Consider the following 13450-nt stretch of genomic DNA (forward strand, 5'->3'; position numbering starts at 1 on the left):
TTTATCAAAACTGATGAGTCTTTGTAAAACATTCGTACAAAACTAAATGTACAAATACAAATGTCTGTATATGTTTTATGTGCTGTTGTGTACAATTAAAAAAAAACAAACAAAAAAAAAAAAACATTTGTCATGGTGAAAAAACAATATACATATTGACCAGTGTGGCTCACACAATGTACAAATACTTAATATTTTGGTGGCCTTGGCCAAATCACTGAAAAAACTAGGTTTTGAGGCATGAATAAAATGTTTTGGTTGAGTAACTACATTTTGCAGACATGCAATAAAGTTCTGAAGTTCCAGCAATGTTTGGAAAATGTGCCAAAGCAATTGAGAAAAACTGTAATATGATAAATAATCTCTAAGGTAATAGCATGCAATAATCATAAATGCACTTTTAAAGGGTTAAAACGCAAAGATGTCTCTATGCTGCCCCAGCAACAAGCTGGTGCTAAAGGTATGTTTGCAACAGTGTATTATATGCTGAATGTGTCTTTAGAACATCTAGTTTTATACAATGATAAAACTAATCAAACATTTTGGAACTTTAAACCCGAAACAAAGTGAAGAGACCAGAAAGGACATCAGAAATACTGCCAAGTTGCCTAGCGTGAGAGGAATCCACTGCCTACATGGTAAAAATAGTTTTATTGAAGTCTCTTGGAGTGAACAAGATAAACAAATGTCAGCTTAAGCAAAGCAAGAAGCTATAAGACAGACAGACAGATAAACAGAGAGAAACAGATGGATGGAAGGTTGGATAGATAGATAGATAGATAGATAGATAGATAGATAGATAGATAGATAGATAGATAGATAGATAGATAGATAGATAGATAGATAGATAGATAGATAGATATATAGAACAGTTTAATTTTATTCATGCTTCAAAACCAAGCTATCTTGTCAGTAATTTGACCAAGGCCACAATGGTCAAAATGTTTAGTTGTTTTTTCCCCATGACAAATGGTTATCAACTATGGAAATTAAAGGTTTATAAAAAATAATAAAAAAAATTTGTTGAGAAGAGTCGTTAAAGATCGGTCAGGCAGCGCTGCTTCAAGTCGAACACACCTTAGCTCTGGAGGTTGAATGCTCTGCAGAACAAAAGTGGGTGTTTCTCAATTTATGGGTGTTTTCAATCCGCTAGGCGTTTCTCGATCACACAATCAAAATGATCCCCCTGACTCAACCCTACCCCTGAACCTACCACACTTTGCTTTACAAAGACTTCAATCTCATCAGGCATAAAGATTTTGGCAAAATCAGTGTGGTGGCAGAGTCCTTTTTAGTCATTGTACTAATCATTTCGGTGGTGTAGCCATTCTTTTTGAAAGAAATTTTAAAGCTAATATTTTTCCATGGAGGGCAGATGGATTGTAACTGTGATAGAGTTTGATAATATTTTATCTATATTAGGTAGTGTGTACGGTTACAATAATTCTGCTGCAAATAAAACATTATTTCATGAACTCTCACATAAGTTATCACAATTAAGAAGTAAATTGCCATGAGCCGTTTTGATTACGGGGGGTGATTTCAATGAGGCTTCTATTAACAATATTGACAGGTTTCCCTCAAGGACAACTGGTCATATTATTAAGCCTGTCGTTACTGAATTTTGAAATAATTTATCATTGTTAGATCCTTTTAGATTCCTTCATCAATTGATTAATTCACTTGGCCCAAATCTGATATGTCTAAAAAGTCTCGGATAGACCGTTGGTTGATTTCAGAATGTCTATCTCCATTCATCTACTCTTGTGAAATCTTGTGTGGAATTCTTGTGGAATTAAGGTCAAGCAGTCAGTAAAATATCGGAATAACAATTCAAAAATCAGTAAAGGAAAGACTGGATGACAACTTTACCCCTAAGCTACAGAAAACATTTTTAACAGATGGCTTCAAAGGGACTTAACTTTACAAGGAAGGACATTGCTCTTAAAAGCGGAAGGTATCTCAAGATTGGTTTAGATGTGGACAAAAAGTCAGCAACGGCTATTGACTCTGTTTTGTTCAAATTTATTTGGAAAAACAAAACTGAACATAATAAAAAGGAAAACAACGATTAGGGAACATGCTGAAGGAGACTTTAACGCTAATGATTTTACAACTCTCAACCAAGTGTTTCAAATCAACTGGGTCAAACAATGTATGCTAGGAGGAAATGCTCCCTGCTTTTTCATTCCAAACTTATTTAACAGTTGTGGTGGCTTAAAGTTTTTGCTAGGTTATAATTTTATTTGTAATAAGTTGCAAATTAAGATTTTCACAAGCAAGCACTGGATTCTTGGAAACTGGCTTTTAAGCATAATTTTTCACCTTACAAATATATCATGTGGAATAATCAATATATTCCACATAAAAACAGGACGATATTTAATAAAGAATGTGCAGAAAATAATATCATTTCTATTTGAAAATTTGTGGGATTAGTTATGAGAAATTCAGTAAGGAAACTGCTATTGATATTACGTATAGGATTTTTAAGAATAATTAATGGCATTTCCCCTAAACCTCTAGAGCTTATTAAATCATCTTTGCAGTAATCTTCTTTAAAAGAAGACATTCCCTGTTTAATGATAGGTGGAATTGATTTTTAGATTAAAAAATGCAATAATATTCACATCAGAAGAACGTTATTCTCTATAAGCAGTATTGCCCCTAAAGCAATGTCTTCATGGAAACGGATTTATCCTTCTTTATCTTGGTGTAACACATGGTCTGTTCATAATAATTTAGTGATACCAAACAAGGTTAAAGAAATCCATCTTAAAATGCTTTACCCCTGTAAGGAATTTTTTTTATGGATATTTACCCAGAATGTTCTTTTTGTGGATCAGAATGTGTCAATGTGATTTCCTAATGTAAATTAAAAAGATTCTTTCAGTTAAAACATACCAGACGTTAAATACGACTATTGAATCATCTGTAAACAATCATCTAAGATACAATGTTTAGATGAGGTTTCCTACCCCCTACTTAATTCAAACATTTTATTGTTATGTAGCGCATTTTATTTGTAATTATTATGGTTTTCATATGTAATATCATCATTTAGTTTTTATGTTTTATTTTTTGTCTTGTTATGTTTAACTGTCTATAACTGTTTACTGTTAATTATATATTTTATGTTTAACGTCTTATTCTAAATCCCTTGTAACACTGTTTTTGACTAGTTAAAATTGTTGCGTGTGTCTGTAATTTTACAGTATGTGTGTAAAACGCTAATGTTAATTGTAAATTGTTAATAAAAATAACTAAATAAATGAATGATCAAAAAATCTCGTCAGGCAGGCTAGTCCTGTGTGCGCATGCGCGCTACACTGCGTTGCGTAAACTCGGAGTCGGCGGTTCTCGAGGAGCGTATTATGTAGTTAGCAACATCTTTGCTCAGTTTCTAAGCGTCCTTGGCGGTTTAAGGTCTGTTAAAGGTCATTGACAGTTCTAAAGCGTCCTTGTGTCTATAACCTATTTCTCATTCAACTATTTTCAAAGTTATAAAAGGCATTCAAACATGAGAGACGATAATGAAAGCGACAGTAGGAAAGTGAAAAGAAAAACAGGTCCGGATGATTTAAAGGCGCCTGGGAAGAAGAGACAGAAAATAAAAGACAAAAACGAGGGAAAGAGCGGTGCAGTGCAGAAATCAGACGGTATCTATCTATTTATCTATCTATCTTAGTAGCATCAGCGTTAACCTTTATGTACTGCATCACATTTACTTGACTTTTATCAACAATTATCTGACATTATTATATACTATACTAGTATATACTATACTGGCATTATTTAAACAACAACAAAATCGTATTACCCCTCACTGAGCTTCTTTTAAGGTCATTAGACACAGTAACCTCAGGTGTCATAAAGTTCGCTTCCTGAGTGCACACAAAATACCCTACTCTCACATATCTTCATTTAGAGGATTGTCTCTCAATGCACATTTCAAGTAAATTTCATTTGTATGCGGTCAAAAGTGATACGACTAGTTTCGTACAGCCAGTCCTTGAGAATATTTTCCAAATGTAACCGGTCCACTCCTCAGTTTTTAGGATGTGCGAATGCCTGAGCTTTAACACATTGTTTTCTTATCCGCATTGGCAGACTATATTTATGTGTTATTATACATTAATGACTATTTTGCACTTTTCCTAATTGTAGTTTACATATTTCCTATTTATGTTTCAGAGATGAAGACTTTTAAGGTTAGCCAGATTTGTCAGGGATTGTGTTTTGTAATGTGTTTTCTCTGATCCTCAGCTCTCATTGGTAAAGCCGACTCCACAAAAACTAATATGAAGCTTTCTAGCAAAGACAAGGACAAAAGGAAAACAAATAAATCTGCCCGCACCACAGACTGGTCCGAGGATGATAAGAAAAACAACTCTGACGGTGGTAAAAATACCTCTGAAATAAAGAGGAATGAGAAAGGACAACTTGTGTTTAAAGGTGAAGTTTTTTTCATGGAGTAGGTTTAAGATACATTCATTCATTAATTCATTCACTAATTTTTAATTTTTCTGTTGTTGCAGAACACCCAGAGTTCACACCTAACATGACTCCAAAAGAGGTTTTACAGGCAGGCAGTTTTGGGGGTACCTATTTTAGGCCCATCTACTCCAGCGTCACAAGTATGTCTTTCTTTCTATCTTTCTTTCTTTCTTTATTTATTTCTTTCTTCTTTCTTTTCCACAGCAATTTAAAATTTATGTCCATTTATAGAGTGGACTTTATCTAAGCAATTTAAAAGTTACGGCCAATTGGTTTTCAAAGTCACATAAATAGTTAATTAAGATCTGGTGTGCGGTGAGTCATTCTGAATTGGTGAGAGGAAACAACACTGTTGCAGACGAACTCTGCAACAAACAAATGCCGCCTGGGCGCTTCACCAGTTACTTGTGTGTGAGAAAGCCACTGTTAAAATGTCATAAGACATCTACAATTTGCCAGAAGGTGTGTAAGAAACTAAGGTCGGATGAAAGGCAGTCAGACTAAAAACTGTGTTTTGTGTAAGGTAGAGGATAAAATAAATGCAGCAGACTACAGGGTGAAAAATTCTGTTATTTAGGAGAATTTTTATATTTTATAAACAGTGAACATAAAGCTAAAGACGTAAATCTAAAGGTACACAAGAGTGGGTTAAAAACACACAAATGTTAACTGTCCTGAGTGGCAAAGTCAGACTCGAAATCTTAGGTGAGGAATAAAGGGTAGACTTAAAGAACGGGTTTATCCCAAAATTTGGTGAAAATTAGTTTCAAATTTACTCACCCTCGGGCCATCCAAGACGTAGATGAGTTTGCTTCTTCAGCAACGCATCACTTATCCTCCAATGGATGCTCTGCATTGAATGCTTCCGACCATTGCTTCCGGCTGAAATACAAATATTTCATTCATAATACTGCTTTCTCCATTGAATAGGTTGTCTTGCTTGAGTCAGGGTAGAATTATCCACGGATCAAGCAGTTCACAAGCGAAAACATTCCAGCACTATTAATGTGTAAACAAATATGTTGGTGGATTTAATGTGAGAAGATAACAGGGGATGGACACTTTCAGTGGAGGTGGCTTTACTTTCTTACAAGCATATGTGTTACTTTTTTCACTTTATAGGATGTTAGTTAATGGACTGGAGTGGTGTGGATTGTTCTTATCAGCTGTTTGGACTCTCATAGCTGACGGCACCCATTCGCTGTAATTTTTATTTCTGAAGTTATTTTGAATTATTTAAAGTCTCTACTGTTTTTTGTCTAAATCTCTTCAGTCAGAGAGGTTGGTTATGCGCTCAAATGTCGGAACAATAGTTCTGCATTCAACTGCAAATATTAAAATATTCCCAAAATGTTATTTTTTTTAAACAGAGCAACATTACAAAGATGTTTGGCAGGAGATTCCCGAAGACTGGCTGGCTGGGCTAAACATTTCAAAACAGGTGCTAATCATTATCTTATCATTAGCACATAACATTTCAATGCTAAATACTTTTGTTAAGGTTAACATAAACATTTTTATTAGTGTCTATAGCAGCTAAAACAGCTGAACGTACTGTCTTCATGTGTATGATTTATACTGTTTCCATTTTGATCGCAGTATACAGCAGAGACTGTTTAACGTGTATTAGTACTTCTTTTTATGATCATTATTACTATAGGTAATGATTCAGCTCTACTGTTGTTTTGATGCGTTATTTGCCTGATGTTGTTTTACGCAGCATTTTATGTCAGCAGATTAACCGGGTCGTTTGAGTGGTTTTATTCCTTTAGTTTTAAGCTCAGGGCTAAGAGCATGTGACGGGATTCTCAAGCAAAAGGGAAAAATCATAAAAGTTTATGTAAGAACAAGACCACGCTTTCACTTGATAAAAATGAATGAATAGTTGATTGCCACATGCCGTAGTTTACGGAAAGAGCGTATTTGGTTCCAGCTTGGAGCTGCTGTTGTTGTATGCACGTATTTGAGCATTTTAAATTTCGTGACTTTCTAAGCAGGTTTTACACTGTTGAGAGTTGTTGTTTTTTTCCAGGTGGCTTCATCCTCGTACAGGGAAAGTGTGAACACCTATAATGTAAAATGTGGAGGCAGTCTAGAGATGTGGGAAAGCAGTGGCTGGATTGTGCCGCAGGATCCATATGGCTGGTTCCAGTGGTACTGCAGGCAAGAGCTGCTGTGACTATTCACTATTGTTTTCAAGTTTGGGTTTAAAAATTACATTTTTTATTCAGCAGGGACATATTAAATTAATCAAATGTGGCACAAAAGGTGCACAAAATTACATCAATTGCAAGTAAATACCCTTTATTTTTATACGTGATAATGTTCTATTAATCAAAACAAAAAAAGAAAAGTCAACATTGATTTCATGTGGCACTGGGGACTGAAGATTAGTTTTTCCCAGCAGGTTTTACCAGGGCAGGCGAACAGAGGACGATGCACGCCAGATCAGTCGTTGGGCCAAATGTGCAGGAGTCAAAGGTCGTTGGCGGCATAATCTCATCACTAAAGTGGTCCGGTCCGGTTGTGCGTATGACAACCCCAGTGTTTCTCCGGTGGTCAGACAGACTCTGCAGCACTGGGGCTACAAACTCACCCTGGAGGACTATAAGGAAGGAGCAAAGAGAGTCAAACTCAAATAGGATTAACAGACTTCCGAATAGGCCTCATTCAATTTATCACATAGTGCAGAAGAAAGCTGGCCTTACTGCATGGAATTAAACTCACAAATCTGATTAAATAATTGATGCTTTTTCTGACCGATGGGACTTGTTTAGCGGAGTGGACCTGCGATAATAGTACTGCTGTATTTGTTTCCCATTGGACATGTTTTCTGTAAGCTGTTTGGGAAATAGAAAAGTTAGAATAATGGTCTATTTTTAAAATTTGGATCCAAAGAAGAAGCAGACATGAATTGTTTTTTCTTGTCAGTGCCTTGGAGGAATGTGGAGAACGGATGTGGGCATTGTTACAGTTATTTTTATTTTGATAGTAATTTATTTTTTTAGGTTTATTTTTAATACATGCTGAACGTGTTGATCTATTTGTCTACACTCTGTCATATACAAACTTTACAATATTTTCCTTTTATTAAAGGTTTTTTTTAATTAAAGAAGTTTTTTGGGTGACACACTACAAATTTCACCATTTGGTTAGAAACAGATGGAACTTAATCAGAAGCATTTATTATATATGGGTTATTTCTGTTATGACCCCTTGTAAGTGTATTGATATATCAGATATTAGTTGATATACACGTTCTTTGATGTTTATTATGGTATTGGTTGGTTTGTCTCACTTTCTGCCCTTTTTGAAAAAAATGCGGAAATGTCTATGATTATATATTAAAATAAGTCAATTGATCAATTGCATCCAAAATAAATGTTTTTGTTTCCATAAACAAATGTGTGTACTGTGTATATTTATTATGTATGTATAATTATAAACACATGCATGTATATATTTAAAAAATATGTATATTTCATACATAAAAATAACACACTTATGTACGTATATTTCTTTTAATTGAGATCATAATTATGTTAACTGCGTTTCATTTCTTCAACACTGGTCGGCGCCAGTATTTCCCAATTTTTTTACTTTAGCGTTTCTCAATCCACGCCTCTTACTAACTTGTTTTTTTCGTCATTTCCTGCGAACAACAACCAATTCTGGCCTAAGTGACTGGGTTTAAAAACGACGACAACCAATGAAACCTTTGGAACGCGTAAACGTCATTTTATTGACATAATATTGACCAATCAAAAACGTCAGAGCATTCGCCGGAAAACCACGCCAGCCAATGAGCAGCTAGATCAGACAGCAGGTTGAGGTGAACGGCGTTTAGCCCCTCTCCTCTTTGTGATCAACGCTGCGTGTGTTACTGGAGCGGATTAAATACTCTTATAAAAGGTATTTATACGTTTCTATGACGTTTGTATTGTATGCATATAGTTAATGTTTTCATTTGTAAATGAATGTGTTCGTGCATATAAGCTGGAGACCAATCCGGGTCATTTGCCGTGTTGAGCGTTTCGTCCGGCTCGGCTCCGCTTTGCAGACCAGTGCACGATTATTAGTGAAAAAAACAGATATTTAAAAATGTAAAAACGCATGCTCTAAGCTACACTCAATAATGTTTGTAATTCAACAGTCAACAAAGCATACGTTGTCGCTCATAAAGAAGAATCAAACAATCATTCAAAACAAAGGCACCAAATTGCACCCACCAATAAAGAAATCACCTTCTTAATGAAATCTGTTAAAACAGTCATTAACGTTAGGCGTTGGATGTTAAGTATGCATATTATTTCTTCGTTAGGCGATAATACAAATAATGCGACCAATGTTTATTTCAGGCTCCGTCCAATTTTGAGTAGCGTAATGAGATTGATAATTTGTTGGCTTTCGGTGTTTCTTGTTCATGCGTGTTGTCGAGTTTGTCATTTAAGTATTTCATTTAAATCTGCAATTAAAGGATGCTGTAATGTCATCTTAGAGCAGCCAGTATAACCTGTATCGTGGCCTTGTTTACACTTAAACTGTGAATGAGCCTTACTCTTCTCAGGTTTTAAAAAATAAAATCAAGTTCGTATTGATTTTTATGTGCATTAATAGATGCAGGGAAACAGAGGACCCCGTTCAGACCAGCAGAATCACGGGCCACCCCGACAGCAGCCCAACCCCCAACAGGAACAGCAGAGGAAGCCCTCAGGAGCAGACAGCAATGGACAACACACTGATGCTGGAGAGCAGAGCAGCCCGAGTAAGCAACCGTTGTAGGATGATGGGGACAGATCTTTGACTTCGTTAAAGTCGTAGTAGCTGACTCAACCTTCTTCCCTGCAGATGCTGCTTTCACTATAGACTTGCAGAACTTCAGGAAGCCAGGTGAAAAGACCTACACGCAAAGGAGCAGGCTGTTTGTGGGGAACCTGCCCACGGGAACCACAGAGGAGGATGTGGAGAAGCTCTTCTCCAAGTATGGAAAACCTTCTGAGATTTTCATCAACAAGGAAAGGGGTTTTGGCTTCATCAGGCTGGTGAGTTTGAAAGGGTATGACCTTAAAAGCAGAAAGTGACTTTGGTGGACTATTTTAGTGAGAGTGACCTGACATTTTTTTGTAATGCTAAACTAAATTTTTAGTTTACAGATCATATTTTCTTAGTAGTTTATGTTGCTTTAGAGTTCTAAATTCTTTAAATGTTGCATCTAACAAATTTTTGCTTAGTATTTTTTGTTTTGTTATCTAGCATAAGTGTCTGAACATCTTTAAGTCAAGATACATTAGCTTAAATGTAGTGAGTCTATGCTTAAAACAAGAACAGATATCTTGGTGTGATCTCTTTTTTTCCGTTTGACGTCATTTTGCTTTTCAAGAAAATGGATCTTGATTTACAACTTTGAAACATTGCTAAGAGAAGACATTTACATTGAGAGACCATATTGACATTATATTCCTGAAATTTCCTTCAATTCACCTTCATAAAACCTGCAGAAACCTGTTTTCCAACGATATTTTTCCTGACTCTTCTCATTAGGAAACAAAGACTCTTGCGGACATAGCAAAAGCAGAACTGGACGACACTCTCTTCCGAGGTCGACAGATCCGTGTGCGTTTTGCCACTCACGGCGCTGCGCTGACAGTAAAGAACCTGCCTCAGTTTGTGTCCAACGAGCTCCTGGAGGAGGCCTTCACCATGTTCGGTCCAATCGAACGGGCCATTGTCATCGTCGATGATCGTGGCAGGCCAACTGGGAAGGGCATTGTGGAGTTTGCCAACAAACCCTCTGCCAGGAAAGCTCTGGACCGCTGCGGAGATGGAGCCTTCCTTCTCACCGCGTGAGTATCTGCTGCTTACATTTTATTTTATTGTGTGTTAATGGTAGTTAATTTACTATATATATTTTTTCCCAAACTCAGTTTCCCCAGGCCTGTTACCGTTGAGCCGATGGACCAGCTGGATGAGGATGAAGGACTTCCCGAGAGACTTATTAACAAAAACGCACTATATCACAAGTGAGTTCATGTTCTCATAAGCAGATATTACATTGTAATTAAAGGAATGTCGATCTCAAGAACAAAGTGGAAGGATCTCACTGACATTTTTGTGAATGACTGTTTAATTGTACGTTATTATTACACGACTACCAACCACTTCTTCTTCCTCTATCTGTCTGTTAGAGAGCGTGAGCAGCCACCACGATTCGCTCAGCCTGGCTCGTTTGAGTATGAGTATGCTATGCGTTGGAAGGCCTTAATGGAAATGGAGAAGCAGCAGTTTGAGCAGGTTGATCGAAACATCAAAGAAGCCCAAGAGAAGCTGGAGACTGAAATGGAAGCGGCACGACATGAGCACCAAGTCATGTTGATGAGACAAGGTGAGCACACACTAGGGCTTTTCATCTGTTAGCTTGTAAGCTCTGTGCATGTTTTACTTGGCAATTCGGCAACAGGCTTTTATTTCTTTTGAGTTTTCCCTCTTTCCCTTCGCTTTGAAATAGCCTACTTTGAATTTGACATCAATAGCTTGCAATCAATTCATGCAACAACAAAATACAACATGGCATATAGAGCTTTTAACAAAATGAGTGAAAATACAACATGCTGCACCTTAAACTAATAACTTGCACAACGTACAAAACTGTAATTGGTAAAGAATGATGAATAAATAATTATGAAACATAAAACATTTATTAGAAGAACAAATAAATGAGGAGGTACTGATGGCATACAACTTGATGTAAAATAATGAAAAGTTGAATCAAAACAAAAATGGAACCAAATAAATAAATGGCGGGCAAGTGATGTAACCGGTGTTGTGGCAAGACCGTCTTTCGAAGCAAGCTTAGCAGACACAGTCACCTTTGGGGGGAGGGTTAAGCCCAAAGTTTTTTTTTTTTTTTTTTTTGTCAGCTGAGTTTGTCTACATGCTTTAATGTGTTTGTGCAGCAGATAAACTACATGACTTTGGAAGTTGTCGGAGTGCTTTCGAGTTTTTTAGACTACACAAGTGAAGTGCAGACAAGTCTAGATATTTAACCTGCTAAATATCTCTTGGACTTCAGCGCTTCCCTCAGATTGCATCTTTGAAATGAAGCATAGTCCATCGATTTGTGTTTCTCTCTTTGCTTTAGATCTTCTGCGCAGACAGGAAGAGTTGAGGAGAATGGAGGAGGCTCATAGCCAGGAGGTGCAGAAACGGAAACAGATGGAGCTGCGTCAGGAGGAAGAGCGGCGGAGGAGAGAGGAGGAGCTTCGTGCTCACTCTGAGGACCTGATGAGGAGACAGCAGGGGCAGGGAGGCAACTTCTCCGAGAAAGTAAGTCTGGCCTTTCCAAGCTCCAGTTATTGTCTGCATTTTTTGAGGGTTTTTATTCATGGGCTTTTGTGTTTGCTTTCTCAGAGGGATCCAGACATGAGGATGCATATGGGAGGTGAGAATCACACTCGACTTTGTGATTAACACTGAACATTTTAAACACCAGTGTCACAGCAAGGATTGCTAAATCCACATGCTGTGCTGAAAATGTAAAAACCCTTTACCTAGATTAGGGTTGTGGGTCAAATTATTGAAAAAATGTTTCTCAGTCTCTGTCATCGTTCTACAATATCAGACTTGTTTTGGATTCAGTGTTTCTGTCAACCCCTTTTCTATAAATTAGCACAGGTTTTGTATTTATTTTTTAGAATAATAAAAAAAAAAGAAATATAGAATCAAACTCTTGGGGAAATGTTATATAGTGTTTGAGACAAGTTAGTAATTTTGAGTGCCATGAAATAACCAGAATACGAGAATGCTGCATGTTTTGCCCTACTTGAGATGTAGAGAAAATGCATGGTACATTATTTTTTGTTTCTGCAGTACAATATGCTTTTATGTTAACTTTTTTTTTTTTTTTTTTTAAACCCATTTTAACACATCTCTTTCTTGGGTTGAAAGGTCAGGGAATGGCAATGAACAGGAACCCTATGGGTGGAAATGCCACAACAGGAGGAGCTGCCAACTTGGCATCCAATGAGGTATAGATTTCTCAACTAACATTTACAATTTTCATTTCAACATGCAAAGTGCACTGTATGTAATCCTCTGTTTTTTATTTGTATTTTTTTTTACAGCAGGGGCCTGCTGGTAATCCAGGTGGTCTCCCTCTTCCCTTCCCTCGTCCTGGAGCTCCTGTTGACTTCGGCCCTAACAAGCGCCGTAGATTCTGAGACCACCAGCCAAAAGTCATTTGTTTCGTTTGTTTTTTTCTTTCTTTTTTTTTTTGTTTTTTTACATACTGTAAAATATTTTTAAGTGCATATTGTGGTTTTGTAGGACCTGTGTATGCATTTCACATTCACAAATGAAATTGTGTAGGCAAATGTTTTAAACAGGTTAAAGTGTATGTTTTAAGTTACCCTGTAAGATCTCCCATCCCCAGCAGGAGCCTTAAGGGACTGTTTCCAGAAACTAATTGAACCCAGTTTTGGGGGACCCTTATGCTTATGATTTCAGACTGAAGATGCTTTATCTATGAGTGAGGGTTTATCAGTGCATGGAAACAGCTCCAGGCTGGACATTCAGCTTTGTATAGCCCTTTTTTCCCTTTTATATTAATTTCTTCTCTTTTGTATTTCACCCAGCAGTGACCTTTTCTAAAGTAGAGATTAGCTTTTGTCCACCTTGTCCTCTGCAATGCTTGCCTTTCTAGACAACTTTAAATAAATTCATAACTACATGTTATATACTGTCACTGGCAGCAATCATGGATTACATTTTTTTTTGTGATTTTTGTCTTTTCATACAGCTGTTACAAAGGAAAGACATAATATACATTTTAAAACTGAACCGTGTCCTATCCATTCAGTTGCTAAAAGGTATGGAAAATATAGCTATAGTAGTCCATGTCCCATGTTTATTTGTACACCTTTTGTATTTTATACCACCTTGAATATTTTGACTCCAT

The 13450-nt window shown here is 36.7% G+C and overlaps 2 protein-coding genes across 3 annotated transcripts; both read left to right on the plus strand.

The window, feature by feature from the left end:
- Positions 1–3337: 3337 nt before the first annotated feature.
- Positions 3338–7897, plus strand: zgc:113208 (uncharacterized protein LOC550591 homolog). The gene is made up of 6 exons (XM_043240588.1): positions 3338–3659; positions 4267–4455; positions 4539–4637; positions 5868–5938; positions 6530–6660; positions 6905–7897. Exons 1-6 carry the CDS (start codon positions 3521–3523, stop codon positions 7137–7139), a joined length of 864 nt encoding a protein of 287 aa, XP_043096523.1. The 5' UTR covers positions 3338–3520; the 3' UTR covers positions 7140–7897.
- Positions 7898–8280: 383 nt separating this feature from the next.
- Positions 8281–13237, plus strand: nono (non-POU domain containing, octamer-binding). 2 transcript variants are annotated; one of them, XM_043239833.1, is made up of 10 exons: positions 8281–8409; positions 9115–9262; positions 9346–9539; positions 10039–10340; positions 10422–10517; positions 10683–10879; positions 11636–11820; positions 11905–11935; positions 12442–12521; positions 12618–13237. In XM_043239833.1, exons 2-10 carry the CDS (start codon positions 9115–9117, stop codon positions 12711–12713), a joined length of 1329 nt encoding a protein of 442 aa, XP_043095768.1. In that variant the 5' UTR covers positions 8281–8409; the 3' UTR covers positions 12714–13237. The 2 variants fall into 2 exon arrangements, with proteins under 2 accessions (XP_043095768.1, XP_043095769.1); XM_043239834.1 differs by having other exon boundaries at positions 12621–13237.
- Positions 13238–13450: the final 213 nt, after the last annotated feature.

The sequence above is a fragment of the Puntigrus tetrazona genome, chromosome 5, assembly GCF_018831695.1.
Source record: "Puntigrus tetrazona isolate hp1 chromosome 5, ASM1883169v1, whole genome shotgun sequence".
Classification (NCBI taxonomy): Eukaryota; Metazoa; Chordata; class Actinopteri; order Cypriniformes; family Cyprinidae; genus Puntigrus; species Puntigrus tetrazona.

Coding starts and splice junctions, on each gene's coding strand:
- zgc:113208 (XM_043240588.1), top strand. CDS start 3,521: ATGAGAGACGATAATGAAAGCGACAGTAGGAAAGTGAAAAGAAAAACA. Junction 4,456..4,538: donor AGGACAACTTGTGTTTAAAG/GTGAAGTTTTTT, acceptor CTGTTGTTGCAG/AACACCCAGAGTTCACACCT. Junction 5,939..6,529: donor GGCTAAACATTTCAAAACAG/GTGCTAATCATT, acceptor GTTTTTTTCCAG/GTGGCTTCATCCTCGTACAG.
- nono (XM_043239833.1), top strand. CDS start 9,115: ATGCAGGGAAACAGAGGACCCCGTTCAGACCAGCAGAATCACGGGCCA. Junction 9,263..9,345: donor TGGAGAGCAGAGCAGCCCGA/GTAAGCAACCGT, acceptor TCTTCCCTGCAG/ATGCTGCTTTCACTATAGAC. Junction 11,936..12,441: donor CATGAGGATGCATATGGGAG/GTGAGAATCACA, acceptor TTGGGTTGAAAG/GTCAGGGAATGGCAATGAAC.